At 45.4% G+C, this 12,605-nt stretch overlaps 1 protein-coding gene, 1 non-coding gene and 1 pseudogene across 6 annotated transcripts in view; 2 read left to right on the top strand and 1 right to left on the bottom strand.

Moving 5' to 3' along the window:
* Positions 1 to 867, bottom strand: LOC139812771 (uncharacterized; annotated as a pseudogene).
* The window catches only part of Ets96b (Ets96B), a 43,808-nt gene extending 31,203 nt beyond the window's left edge, over positions 1 to 12,605 (top strand). For 2 of the 5 annotated variants that reach the window (XM_071779374.1, XM_071779371.1), the window contains exons 3-10: positions 1,209 to 1,262; positions 2,085 to 2,144; positions 4,324 to 4,468; positions 4,643 to 4,773; positions 9,033 to 9,541; positions 9,686 to 10,016; positions 10,117 to 10,650; positions 10,891 to 10,991. In XM_071779374.1, coding sequence (XP_071635475.1) covers positions 1,223 to 1,262; positions 2,085 to 2,144; positions 4,324 to 4,468; positions 4,643 to 4,773; positions 9,033 to 9,541; positions 9,686 to 10,016; positions 10,117 to 10,541 — 1,641 coding nt within the window. In that variant the 5' untranslated portion in view covers positions 1,209 to 1,222 and the 3' untranslated portion in view covers positions 10,542 to 10,650; positions 10,891 to 10,991. Of the gene's footprint in view, positions 1 to 1,208; positions 1,263 to 2,084; positions 2,145 to 4,323; positions 4,469 to 4,642; positions 4,774 to 9,032; positions 9,542 to 9,685; positions 10,017 to 10,116; positions 10,656 to 10,890; positions 10,992 to 12,466 lie in introns of those variants that run through there. The other 3 variants (XM_071779372.1, XM_071779373.1, XM_071779375.1) reach the window with 3 other exon arrangements.
* On the top strand, positions 1,408 to 1,480 carry Trnak-uuu (transfer RNA lysine (anticodon UUU)). The gene has a single exon. It is a non-coding gene; the product is annotated as a tRNA-Lys (tRNA).

The raw sequence follows: 12,605 nt of genomic DNA, 5'->3' as shown, positions 1-12,605 counted from the left end.
TCAGAAATATTGAAACGCCGCCGCGACGGATGAAAGTACCGCTGATCGCTCCCCGATTTTTCTCCTTTTCCATCCCTCTCTCTCTCTCTCTCTCTCTCTCTCTCTCTCTCTCTCTCTCTTTCGTTCATCTTTTCACATTCTGCATATCTGGAAGCGACATTGTAACGATTTCTCCGCCTCTATGACAACAAATTTAATTAGATTCGAGTCTTTCCGCGCATTCTGTATTCTGTCAATTTCTATTTTGTTTCTCTTACATTTTGATGACTTTAGAGAAAAATACTTACAACATAAGAAATAGGACAAAGTCATGAAATAGTTATTTGTGTAACAAGTGCTGTAAGATGAAAATTCCCGGGTGCGGAGTTTACGCACGAGCCGAAGACGAGTGCGGTAATCGCACCCGGGAATTTTTATCTTTACGCACGGCTTACACACCCTATTTTATGTTGCAAGTGCCTGGAAAGTGGTCTATCACGCACGCGTAGCGTGCGTAATGGGGCACTTTCCATGCACGTGTTGCATAAAAATTTTTTTGCAACATTTAGAGCTCGTAAGTAATTGATAATGTGCGCACCGCGATCGTAAATTCGTTGCGAGCGACATGGATTTAGTGCGACATCCAAAGACAACGCTCGAAGTGTCTTTGCGGAGGAGAATATCGTTACGGCCGAGCAATGAGCTGTGACGTAAGTAAGTAGATTCGATTCGCGTCGGACTGGATTCTGCCGTGGAACGAAACGAGGTTACCGCCGAGTGGCTACCCATGGCGAATCCTGGGGGCCCATTAAACGCACCCCAGTTCTCTGCGGCGGCATTCTTATGCGCTCGTTCACGCGGAAGGGTTTGTTTTTGCTTCTGATTCATTCGCGGCCACTCGCACCCTTTGTCCTCTCGCGGATTCGGACTGGCCGCGTTTCTTTCCGTCGAGAGCGGATATTCCGACCGCGTTAGATATCAGAGAATCATCTCTTTTTTTTATATATATCGAATCGTATCACATAAACACGAACGTACCGATAATTAATCAAAAATAACGGAAGCGCACCGCCTGTTCTGTCAATTTACGGCAAACACCGCTCGACGTCCACTATACACAAACAAATGTATTTGCGTTTCCTCTCCCGCCCATTATTTGCTTTATTTCGCGATCAATATAGCGCGATTAATTAATGCATGCTATTTCGAAAAATTAACTTTGATTACAGGGAGCGAGTTGTTCATGCCGCAAGGCTACAGGCAAGAAACTTGGTTGCAAGATGGTGAGTGCTTCAATCTAAATTTTACTTTCCTCTCATACGCATATTTTACAGTGCTTCAATTAATTACTATAATAATAATTTAATTATCCGTTGCACGTTGCACAAATGCGGCTTGTATATGCGCTTAAGTCTACCGAAACCGTCAGCCCGGATAGCTCAGTCGGTAGAGCATCAGACTTTTAATCTGAGGGTCCAGGGTTCGAGTCCCTGTTCGGGCGGTTATTTTTTTTTTATATTTTTTTGCCCCAAAAGCGTTTGTAACAAAAATGATATTGTTGCATATTATTAAATTTCAATAATACGCATAACGATTGTGGGAAAACTTTTGTTTCTTATTGTTTATAGATACAAATCAAGCCGTTAGAATATGGGTATAAGAATAACGTCAAGCAAAATTGTTGAATATTCTTTTACATCGTTAATTATAGTTTTTATAAAATAAGGCCGATAATATGGACCTGATAAGATTTACTAAAAATTGGAATGTCATTAAAGTCGTGAAATCTCGGTATCGATTTTTAGAATTTAGAAATGTAGCATGAAATTAAAGCCCTAAGCCGCCAGCGAAGATAATTACGTGCAGCCACTATTCGCTCGGAACATTAATTTTAATTACCTTGCCCAACTGCGATGTAATACGCGATGGACGTAATGTAACGGATGATCAAAGGGGGATGATTTTACCGCGGGACGGAAGCTCGATATTTTCGTTAGATATTAAAGCAGAATTTTTTCTTTTTACGCTCCCACCCGCGGCAGATGTAATTTCTGTTCAATTGATCGCACAAATGAGCTAACATGAAAATTCCCCCCTTCGCACAGGTAGCAGCTCCGAAACCGAGGACAGCGAGCAATACGTGCCCGAGTTCCATCAGATGTCGAGTAAGCGCCCATTTTCATTGTTCCGCTCCGTTCATAAGCGTTCACGAGCCGTTTGTGTGTCGGCTACCTACATACCGTTTAATCCGATCGATTATTGCGGAAAGATAGCGCGCCGCATTAGCCGCGTCGCGTGGATACGGCGATGTCTGATAATTCGGCCGGATAAATAAATCCCGGGATTGGAATCCGCGGAACAGGATTGCAGGATGTCAATCTCCGCTGAAATCACCGCTGAAATCGTGTGTAGGGCACGGAAGTGTTTCGCGCGTCGGCTCGGCCTCGAAATTGATTTGGAAAATCTGTTACCGCGCGCTCTCCGGAGCGTCTAGACCTCTCCTCGAAGACGCACGCCCGAGATCGCGTCTTCTCCCGACGCGGCCTGCCCTGAAAAATAAAGCGATAAGCGATCCGAGTCGAGCCGAGAATCGAAATTCGCGCGGTAACATCCGTGGAAGCGAAATGAAGAGAACACTTTTGCGAATAATCAGGAATAATCGTATTTAATTCATCGAATGACCCGTTCACCCGCTCGTGTAACTGTTGCGTAATCGGCGAGTCAATTAGCGACACGGTACACACCGCACGTTGCATGTTTAATTAGTCGTCGACACTTTCCGCGCGCGCGGTTGCGGTTTTTCCGCTCGGTCACGGCCTTTTTGCACCCGATTCGGCGAACAGCGACGCGCACGGGAACCCGTCCGACGAATTTTCCCCGCTACGTAAATCGCGACTGTTAAATCACAGCCCGGCGGGGCGCAATATCGGTCCTTTATTAAAAACCAGCGAGAAGACGCCCGCGGGGCAGAGTTCTTTTTAGCGTAGCGTAGAGAGCGGAAAGAATCAACACGGGGCGCCTCGGCGATCATCGATATCGGATTACGCGAGTAAGCACTTTATATTAAGCCAGCGGCGATTCGTTCCGTCTTTTTCCTTTTTTTTTCGCTCTTTTTCCCCTCCCCCCGGCCCCTGTCGACGCCGCGCGCTTATTAACGTCGCTATCGATACGCCGCGCCTTTTTCGCGGATCATTATGATAAGCGGGCAGAAATCGGACCGCCGGCTGTCGCCGCCGCACATTCCCGACGCGTTTTTCGAAGCTCCACGTGAAGCGCGCGGGCCGGGCCGCAGTTTACATTATTCGCAAAATTCGCGACGCACGATACGTGTAATTCAACGTCGAGCAGCGTTGAACAAACGTATCGTCGAACATTTCAACCGGGCGGGCAAACACCCAGAGGGAATCGGGGGCTAGCTAATGTCTATATGCGCATCCAACGTGCACACATGCGAGCGCGCGCACACGCACACGCACACGCGCTTGCGCACGCAATTCCCAGGCCGCGTATCTTCCGCGTAATATTATATGTAGCTTGCGACGCATTTAGGAGGAGATACATGCTCGTATGTACTTGCAGCCATAGGCCTTTATGTAAAACATCGCGAGCATCTGACATCTTTAAGTTAAACATGGTGCTCCTAAATTTCTCGAGTTTAGACTCAACTAACGAGCAATATTGAGAACTTAATAAGAAGTGTTCCTCTTTTGGAAAGAGATTGATATTTCTTTTAGCTAAAGAGAATGTGAAGATTATTAAATGCTGAAGACTGTACGAGCGCCTCGACGGTTCATTTTTCTGGCTGCACGGCAAAGAACCCGCTATCGAAAATCATTATTACGAGATTTCGCCGACGATACGCGACGCCGAGATAATTCAATCTACCCTGGCGCGCACCGACGCGCTTCTTCCTATCAGTAAACTTCCAATGTTTACAAATACAATTATTGCCGGAGGCTTGTGACTTATGCTTCCCACGACCCGGGAGTCTGTTTGATTTATCGGGGGCGCAGCCCTCGCCCTCGCGAAATCGTCGGCACCCCATTAGACCCCACCTTCCCTCTCACGTGTCGCTGCAGCGATGCGTCTTTACTTCCGGTACGACACGCGCCGTTATGTCCTGACGCCCCGCCGGTTCTTTCGGCTATGAATCGTCCGAAGAAAACGATCGTGCGCCACGCACTCGGTAAACAGTAACGATATGCGGCGTATAGGGAGAAGCCTGCGAGACTGTCGTAAAAGTCACTTCCCGATCGCGTCGTTAATGTCGCGATAAAAGGAGGATTGTACGAAGCGAGAGGATCCATGGATCGTGATATCATATAGTCGTTTCACTTGCTCTAGGTGCGAACGTGAAGCAAGAGTCGACCAATTGCACGAGAAATGGTGACAACGGCAATTATCATCCCCAGTATCAGTCTACCTCGGTACCAGTCGCGCACGGTCAAAACAGTGATTTCCTCGAAATCAGCTCGGACCGTTGCTTCGGGTAAGTTCGAGAGAAGCCCAATCAATTTTTTTTCTTTTTTCTTTGCAATACCATAAAACGACTTACAAGGCGCTTACAACGTAACTGCCTTGCGAATAAGAGAAATGTCGCGCGAACCGTCGAACTGTGAATCTGCGAAATTGTATAGAGCGAAATCTTACGTGTTACCCGTAGGAATCGGAAGATAAACGGACCGGCTAACAAGAGCACGAAGGACGTCGCCGTGAAGGAAGAACCGACGGACCGAAGCTACGTGGAGCCGCTTCCCATAACGAACATATCATCCGCAACGTCTCAGGAGAACGGTAAGAGATTCGGCGACGGCACCCTCTTAATCGGTATCGTGTATCGAGAAGAAGGAGAAAAAAACGCGCGACTCGTTGACTTTTATCCCCGCACGAAAATCCATCGCCGTGACAAATCCCGGCATAAAAGGATCCACGTGGCGCTATTTCCACCCCATGGATTCGAGTCCATAAATAATCGGAGGGTACAACGAGGGTACCGCTCTCCATTAATCGAGTCGACTTCCGATTAGCTCTTTGAGGGTCCCATCGGCTACATCGATAATGATCGGTCCGCGCCGTTGTTAATTGTTCCTCGCGTATATTCTGCGATATTGTTAAAATGCATGTGATAACAAAAATTCAAGAAACCGGCAGCGAATTAACGAGGAGCGTGCAGAACGGCAGGAACAGCTTCGTTGAAGAGATTATATTTATTTTGTATTTATTATACGCTGCATTTTGCATGTGCCATTTTGCGAGACATTTGCTAAAGTAACGACTACTTTTGTATAAGAGCCAACATTTCCTTATGACCGTTACGAGGCACACGACTAATACACTGGACTCACGCGTGACTGAGCATGCGTAATTGAATAATTAAACGATGCTTTCAAGTCGAAAGCTATGGCGAGCGTCTTGTAGATTCCAGCAAAAGTTACCGAAAGAAAGAAAAGAGCGCGAGGCGCTGGAGATCCCCGGGGGAAAATGTAAGTCGAAAGCTTTCTCTCTCGTGACCTGTGCAGCTGTGCAAAGAAGATTTTCGATGCAAGATTAACAGTGTCTCTAGCAACTACTAGCTCGAGCTCCTCCAGAAATCCTTTTGTTACTCATTAAAGCAAAAATTAAGAAAGTTTTATCTTTCAAGAACTTTTATTATTGATTGTAACGATCGCTAATCCTCTTCTAAAAAGGTACAAGCAAATCCTACATGAATAATCATTCATGTAAGTTTTATTAAATTTCAATCACGAAGACCATCACGAGGGCCATTAACTAATATTTCAGTGACAATAATTATCATTTTTCTATCGAAAGGCTCATTATCTAAATAGGCTGTGAAGCAAAAGCGAAAATACACATCGGCCACCCACCGCCGGCCGCCACTCGTCCCGTCCATAAAAGGTAGAGTCGGTGAGGGGTTGCAAGCTCATGCTTTGTAATCAGACCGATTAGTCTTCCTTTATTCACGCATACATATAGAATCGCGAGCCGAATCCTTTAGGAACTCGGTTACGCTATATATCCATGGCTCGACACTGTATACGCGATACTACCCGCCTACTACCAAGTCACCTGGGATTATGCTCGTGCTTCTCTTCGCGTAATTCTCCCTACCATTAAGCCGTTTTAATTATTTACACGTAGTTTAGGTTAATAATAGGATACATTCCCTATCGCCCGTATCGATATCCCGCAATCTACTTACGATCACCCAATTTATTTTTCAAACGGAAAAATCGTCTCGTTTTATGCGTCAAAATGATTGAATATTTCGATATTATTTATTCTTAAGTAAAAAAAAATACATTAAATGAATTCATCGATCAAAGCGGCGTAGTGTACGCTTTATTGTATTATTCGCGTAAAAACGTATCGCAAAAATTCGTTAAATATCCGAACGGCAGTACCGACAGAAAAATATTTAAAAAAGGTATGGATTAAAAAAGGAGATAATCGAGATTATCTCGTTTAGAGGGGCCAAACAATTCGGAGAGCGATAGTAGCGAGACGAGAGCGGAATAGTAATAACCGGTTAATGGATACCGATTGGTTTCACAGTTCCACTAATTAATACGAGCAGAGGATTACGTGGATTACAGATCGCGACGGTCTATTCCGCAGAGTCACCGCGCTCTCGCGGAAAATTCGCCGAACGAAACTTCCATTCGCGTTCGGCTTTATCTTTGATTCACGTGTCGCGATAAATATTTTGGCCGGCAGAAAAAGAGAAGCGTATACAGGCGCGACGATGGAATACGCAAAACGAGCATTTTCCCGTACGCTCGGGAAAGGACAAGGCGAGCTCGTCAGGTCTCGCCGCGCTCGTCAGGTGGGTGGAAAATAGAGCTTGCATTATTAACGGAGCACTATGCCGGAATTCGAGGATCAGCGAGGCAGAAGAGAGGAGAAAAAGCAAGAGAGAGAGAGAGAGAGAGAGAGAACGCGCGAGCATGGAAAGGGAGGAAGAGCAGCGGGCAAAACGCGTTTCTCCTCGTCTGAGAGTGGACGAGAGTGGAAGCCATCCTCTTTTCCGTAGAGCCGAGCCCACCCCGCCACCTCGCCGGGCCGTCGTGTTCCGCCGTCCCTATGACCAGTCCTGAATTCAACCCTTCTCCGGCCTCCCTCGGTGGTGGTACATCGCCACCGGTTTCATCAGCTCGCGATTAATTTTAATCTAAAACCACCCGCAAAGCCTCTGGCCCGCGCTCGGCTCGCAGGCTGAGGTCAACCCCTTTCGCCACCCCCTGGCGCCGCGCGCTCTCCCTCTCCCTCTCATCTCTCTCTCTCTCTTTCTCTCTTCGCTTTTCGAGAGAATGCCAGATTGGCCCCAGAGCTTTCGGCTCCCTTCCGATTCCCCGTCCGAGATTCGTCCTACGTTCGCCGAAACGCGGATGACCTTTCCATCAAGTTTCTCTGCCGAAACATGTCGTTACATGTAAGTTCGAGCTCGCGGAAGCTTATTGATGCCAATGAAAAAAGCAGATAATTCGGATGCACGTGTTTCATATCAATCTAGGGCGACGCGACTTCTCGTAGTCTTGATACCGCGATAACAAACTTAGCAATCGTCGCGGACACATCTTCGCGTATTATTTCTTCTTCTAAACAATTTGAAGTCGCGCGATCTCTTTTTATCTCCTTTTTCTGGAGAAAATTCGGAAAATGGTCTTCACCGATGCATCGTTCGGTGAAAAGGGTTGCATCGTCCGGCGGAAAGGGTCATCGCGCATCGCTTCCTCCGTTTTTGACATCGTCGGATGCGTCGCGATGTTGCTGCAGCAACGTTTATCGGCACTCTCCTCGGTCGCGCGCGCGGCTTCTCAATTTTTCAATATTCCCCGTGCGCGACTTGGAGCGTAACCGGATTACGGCTCGAGAATGGCTCTTTCGGTGCCGCGACGCCGATCGGGGGGTTGGCGGCGGCAGCCCCCGAGAGTAAGAGAGGGAAAGAGAGAGAGAGGAGCGCGGCCCGATTAATATACATATCGCGCGAGCTGCCGGCTTTCGATATTTCAGGGGGTACCATCGCGCGCGGGTTCCAGCCCCCGGTGGGCTTTGAATATCCACCAATTTCCTGCTGATATTTGTGTGACGAGAGCGCTTCAACCGGCCCGGCGCGTGAGTGCAATCGGTAATACGGAACGCGCTTTTTGTCCTCTCGAGAATTTCTTCCTCGGCTCTCTCCTCGTCCGCCTCCTCCATCTCCTTCCCCCGCGGAAAAAACGCCCGCGGATAATCCGATACTTTTCTCGCATCTCTCTACGTCGTGATGCCTACGTCTTACGAGCGCAATTGCAAAAGTGCGGAACTTGAAATATTTTTACACGCTGAAGCGTTGAAGTATAAATTCGCTTTCTGTAGATTTGATTAACAAGGAAAAGTGGGCTTTGTGAGTCAAACATATGATTAATTGTGTGCATGAGTTAACGCTATGTAACATTTTAATTAATAATTTAATTAATTTAATACAAATTTAATTAATAGTTTAATTAATAATTTAATACAAATTATAAATCGTACGTTTCGACTGTACTTTGAGCCATATTTTCAGCGATTCGATGATAGGTAAATAATCTGAAGCTCTCCGACGAGCATAAAATGAGTATTTAAAAATTGGATATACACAAATATCTAGTAATTTTCAAGAGAAAATATCAGAAATATTCATAGTCCGCAAAATATTCGGAACTAGAAATGAAAATTAAAACTAGTTGGCAATTAGAATTAAAATCCACTCACCAAATCAAATTCAGCGAAGAAGAGAGATTGACAAACTGAGAAAGACAACGAAAACTGAATTTTATCGTATTTAAGCCCACTCATCTCAAAGCCCACTTTTCCTTGTTACTCGTTAATTTTAATATTGCGAGTCTTTAGTTAATTATAATGATTTATTTTTAGACTTTATTTATTTATCGTACCGTAGGAGTAAAACTTGTCAAATACCAAAATCGGATTATAAATACTTATATCGAACATCTTCGATTTAATTTAAAATTAAATTATCGTAATATAGACGATAGCGATTCTAGGATCACGTTGCAATCTTTTTACAGCGAGCAGCCTAATTTATCCACAACGTCAACAGCAGCAGTACGGAAACGTGACGAGGGATCACAGAGGATCGTCACCACCGTCCAGTCGGCCAGCTAGCGCTTCTTCTTCAACTTCCCAATGGCAGTCGACCTTCTCCGTTTCCTCCGAGACCTTTCTATCGCGACAGGAGAATTGGAATTCCGAGGCTTATGCAAAAAGAAGCAGCACGCCGACTTGGACGGAACTCGGCACGCAGCTAGATCCCAGGAACTCGTCCTGGGATCGACAGAACGGCTGTTATCAGAAAAAAGGTTCGCCTGTTTCGCTCTGGAACCCGGATCACATCAACAAGAGGCCGTCGTCGGCGACCGGTGTGTCCGCTTGGAGCGAAGTCGGTTATCAGCAACAGCGACGTGGTTCCCTACAATTGTGGCAGTTCCTCGTAGCCTTGCTCGATGACCCCGCGAATGCGCCTTGCATCGCGTGGACCGGACGTGGGATGGAATTTAAGCTAATCGAGCCGGAAGAGGTTTGTAGAAAACACTCGAGAAAAGTTTTATTTAACTTCCTAAGTTTCTTCAATTTTTAAGTGATTGAAGATGTATTAAAATATGTGATAAAAAATTATAATAACTTTTTTTATATATCTTTCATTATATGTTTCTATTGGCAGGTGGCACGAAGATGGGGCGTCCAGAAGAACAGACCGGCTATGAATTACGACAAGTTGAGTCGCTCGTTAAGATACTATTATGAGAAAGGCATAATGCAGAAGGTCGCTGGCGAGCGATACGTGTACAAGTTCGTCTGCGATCCGGAAGCGCTCTTCAACATGGCGTACGGTACCGGCGCGTCTTCGGGGATTAGCGGAGAAGTTCCAAGTGGTATGGTACGGAGCCATGCGGTGCCCGGGAAAGGAGCGGGCGGGAACGAAGATTTGATGAAGCATCCCGCCGCGGGGTATAGCGACGCGGTGTTCGCCATGTACTCGAATACCGCCGCAGGTATTATATATTAATTATTTCGTATATTGGAATTCGCATTTAAAATTGCATAAAGCATTTACGAGACATTAACATTTTCATTAAATTACTTTCCATACAGTATACGGGCCTTCCAGTCTCCATCATTTGCATCAGTACCTCGGCGGTAACGAGGGCTTCAAAACGCCATCGAGCAGATATCACCCCCATTACTCTCACCAGTACAGCAGCAATCACCATCACCATCATCATCATTCGACTCCGAGTTACACCGAGACCTTCCTGAACTACAGTCGACTGTCGTCGCACGAGACCGCTTTCGATTCGAAGGCGCAAGAACCACCCCCGAGGGACTCGTATACCCAGGAAACGGAGAGTACCAGCAGAGATCGGGAGCCCGAGTCGATACCCTATGACAGCGTGCAGAGATCGCAATTACCGGCCCCGGCTGTACCGTCGCAATCCTCGATACTGGACGGCGCGGCGAGCTCGAAGCTCGAGCAAGCGCCGTACACATGTTTAGGCGTTGGAAGCTGCGTCTGTTAAATAAATGTGATCGAATCTGTTGTTTGCATATTATTCGAAGGGAGATCTATCGATTATGCTTGACGATCTTCGAACTGGAGCAAGGCTCCAAGTCGTCTGGACGTACATGGTATTGTAAATAATACTTATTTTTCCGCGCTAATTTATCAGACTTTTTGGAGATAGACTAATAAATTTGTTTAAATGCGAATTTTTCTTCGATTCGTGTCGATACGTTATCTCCGATCGTTATTGTGCGCGTGTCTAGTAGTTTATCGCGGTTGTAATTTATTTTATAAATATTAAATAAATCTTATCAATAGGACGATTATTAAAAATACGATATATGACTCGTACTTTTTACTTACAGCTTGGTGTACATTAACAACTCGTCGAGCATAAATTAGAGTAATTCGATTTTGACACAACACGATTATCCCAAATCTGTTCCTTCAAGAGCGAGAGGTAACAAATAAAATCGTAAATTTCAAGAGCGTGAACGTGCAATCGAGGAAATTTACGTGTTGCGAAACGAGAGCTCGATAATCCCGAAAAAATCAATAAATATTAAGTCATAGGATGGGATCATCCTCTCCACGCGTCCTCGATGATGCGTGATCGCGCGTGTATATTTCGGGCTCTGACACATGCGATCCAAGCGTGTTTATATCGATTTCTCGCTTTCCCTCGCTCACTTCGCCAGCCGTCCTTTCTTAACACGCGACGAAGTTTCACTGACAAGTATAACCGGTGACTTAAGCCGGCTCGTAGTCATCATCAGCCTTGCGACCCAAAACCACTTGCCACACTTCGCAAAGTAACGGTAACATCTAAGAGTTAGAAGTAAGATTCGTATGAGTGATAATCTTGATTAATTAGTGCGCAACTCGATAATACTGTGCGATTACTCAATCAACGGCACTGAAATTTCGGTAAGTACTCTGTTGTTTTATTTAAAGTTTCATTTTTCTGTCAGTATTTTATTAACTTTTATTATTCAGCAAAACTAGCCAATTAATCTATTTTGCTAGTTTACATATATATCCTTGAGTGGACAATAAAGTAACGTCGCACTAAAGCATTCATCAGGGCCCTGATTCTATAACTCTTAACGACAGTGTCGTTATCGTTATATTATCGTTACGTAGGTATAATTATAATATATGGTAAAAAAGTTGCACGATAACAGTGTAACGATAACGACACAGTTGTTAAAAATTACAGAATAGAGGTACAGAGACGATATACAAAGGCTGCGTTCGGGGAGCGCGCTATTAGCGCTATTGAATCATTATTCTGTCTTTATCGCTCATCAGTGTAAAACAAGGATAGAATAAGCAATTAGCGCTAATAGCGCGCTCCCCGAATCCAGCCAAAACAAAATCGTCAGAATTAAAAGAAATTTCGGAATTGTAATAATAAAATCAAGCGTTACACAGCGCGCCTGGAATGTCGCATTTACAAACGGTGATTGCCAAATATAACGATTAAACCATCGTCCGCGGTCGGTATTGATCCTAGTCATGTAGCCTCCATAATCCGAGGACTACGTCAACGTTAAAATTGACATACGCGTTTCGCATTCTGATTGACTGTCTCTCCGCCTCCGGGCGCATCCTCTCCTGATGATTGGCTGTACCGCTCTGAATCGATTGCTCCATGCACGTCGTCAGTTTCCCGAAACTAACTTTGAGCGATGTCAAACATCGCTAACGCGTAATTCATCATTTCCACGTCTTTATTGAGTTCCAGCAATGACAGTCGGAAGCGTCGTAGCGATTAGCAGTAAACGCGCATAATCGCGTTATTCCAAAATCGATTAATGTTCATGTCACCGCTGTATAACTCGTATCCCTCTAATTTCTGCATTTTGTCCATACGATATTCGCGTCATCTTAATTAAGAACTGAAATTCAGCTCGATTTCTTTTTTCTTTTTTCGCGCAGTCAAAATGGTGAAAACGAAGTCCGCGGAACAGGAGGAGGGAGGCATGGGTTTCAAGGACAAGCAGAAAGCGCTGGATACGCTGAAGATCTTGGACGGCCGCGATATCAGTTATCAATATCATGTAATCACGAGCTTCAT

This window comes from Temnothorax longispinosus, chromosome 5, assembly GCF_030848805.1.
Source record: "Temnothorax longispinosus isolate EJ_2023e chromosome 5, Tlon_JGU_v1, whole genome shotgun sequence".
Taxonomy (NCBI): domain Eukaryota; kingdom Metazoa; phylum Arthropoda; class Insecta; order Hymenoptera; family Formicidae; genus Temnothorax; species Temnothorax longispinosus.
This window is presented reverse-complemented; position numbering and strand designations above follow the sequence as displayed.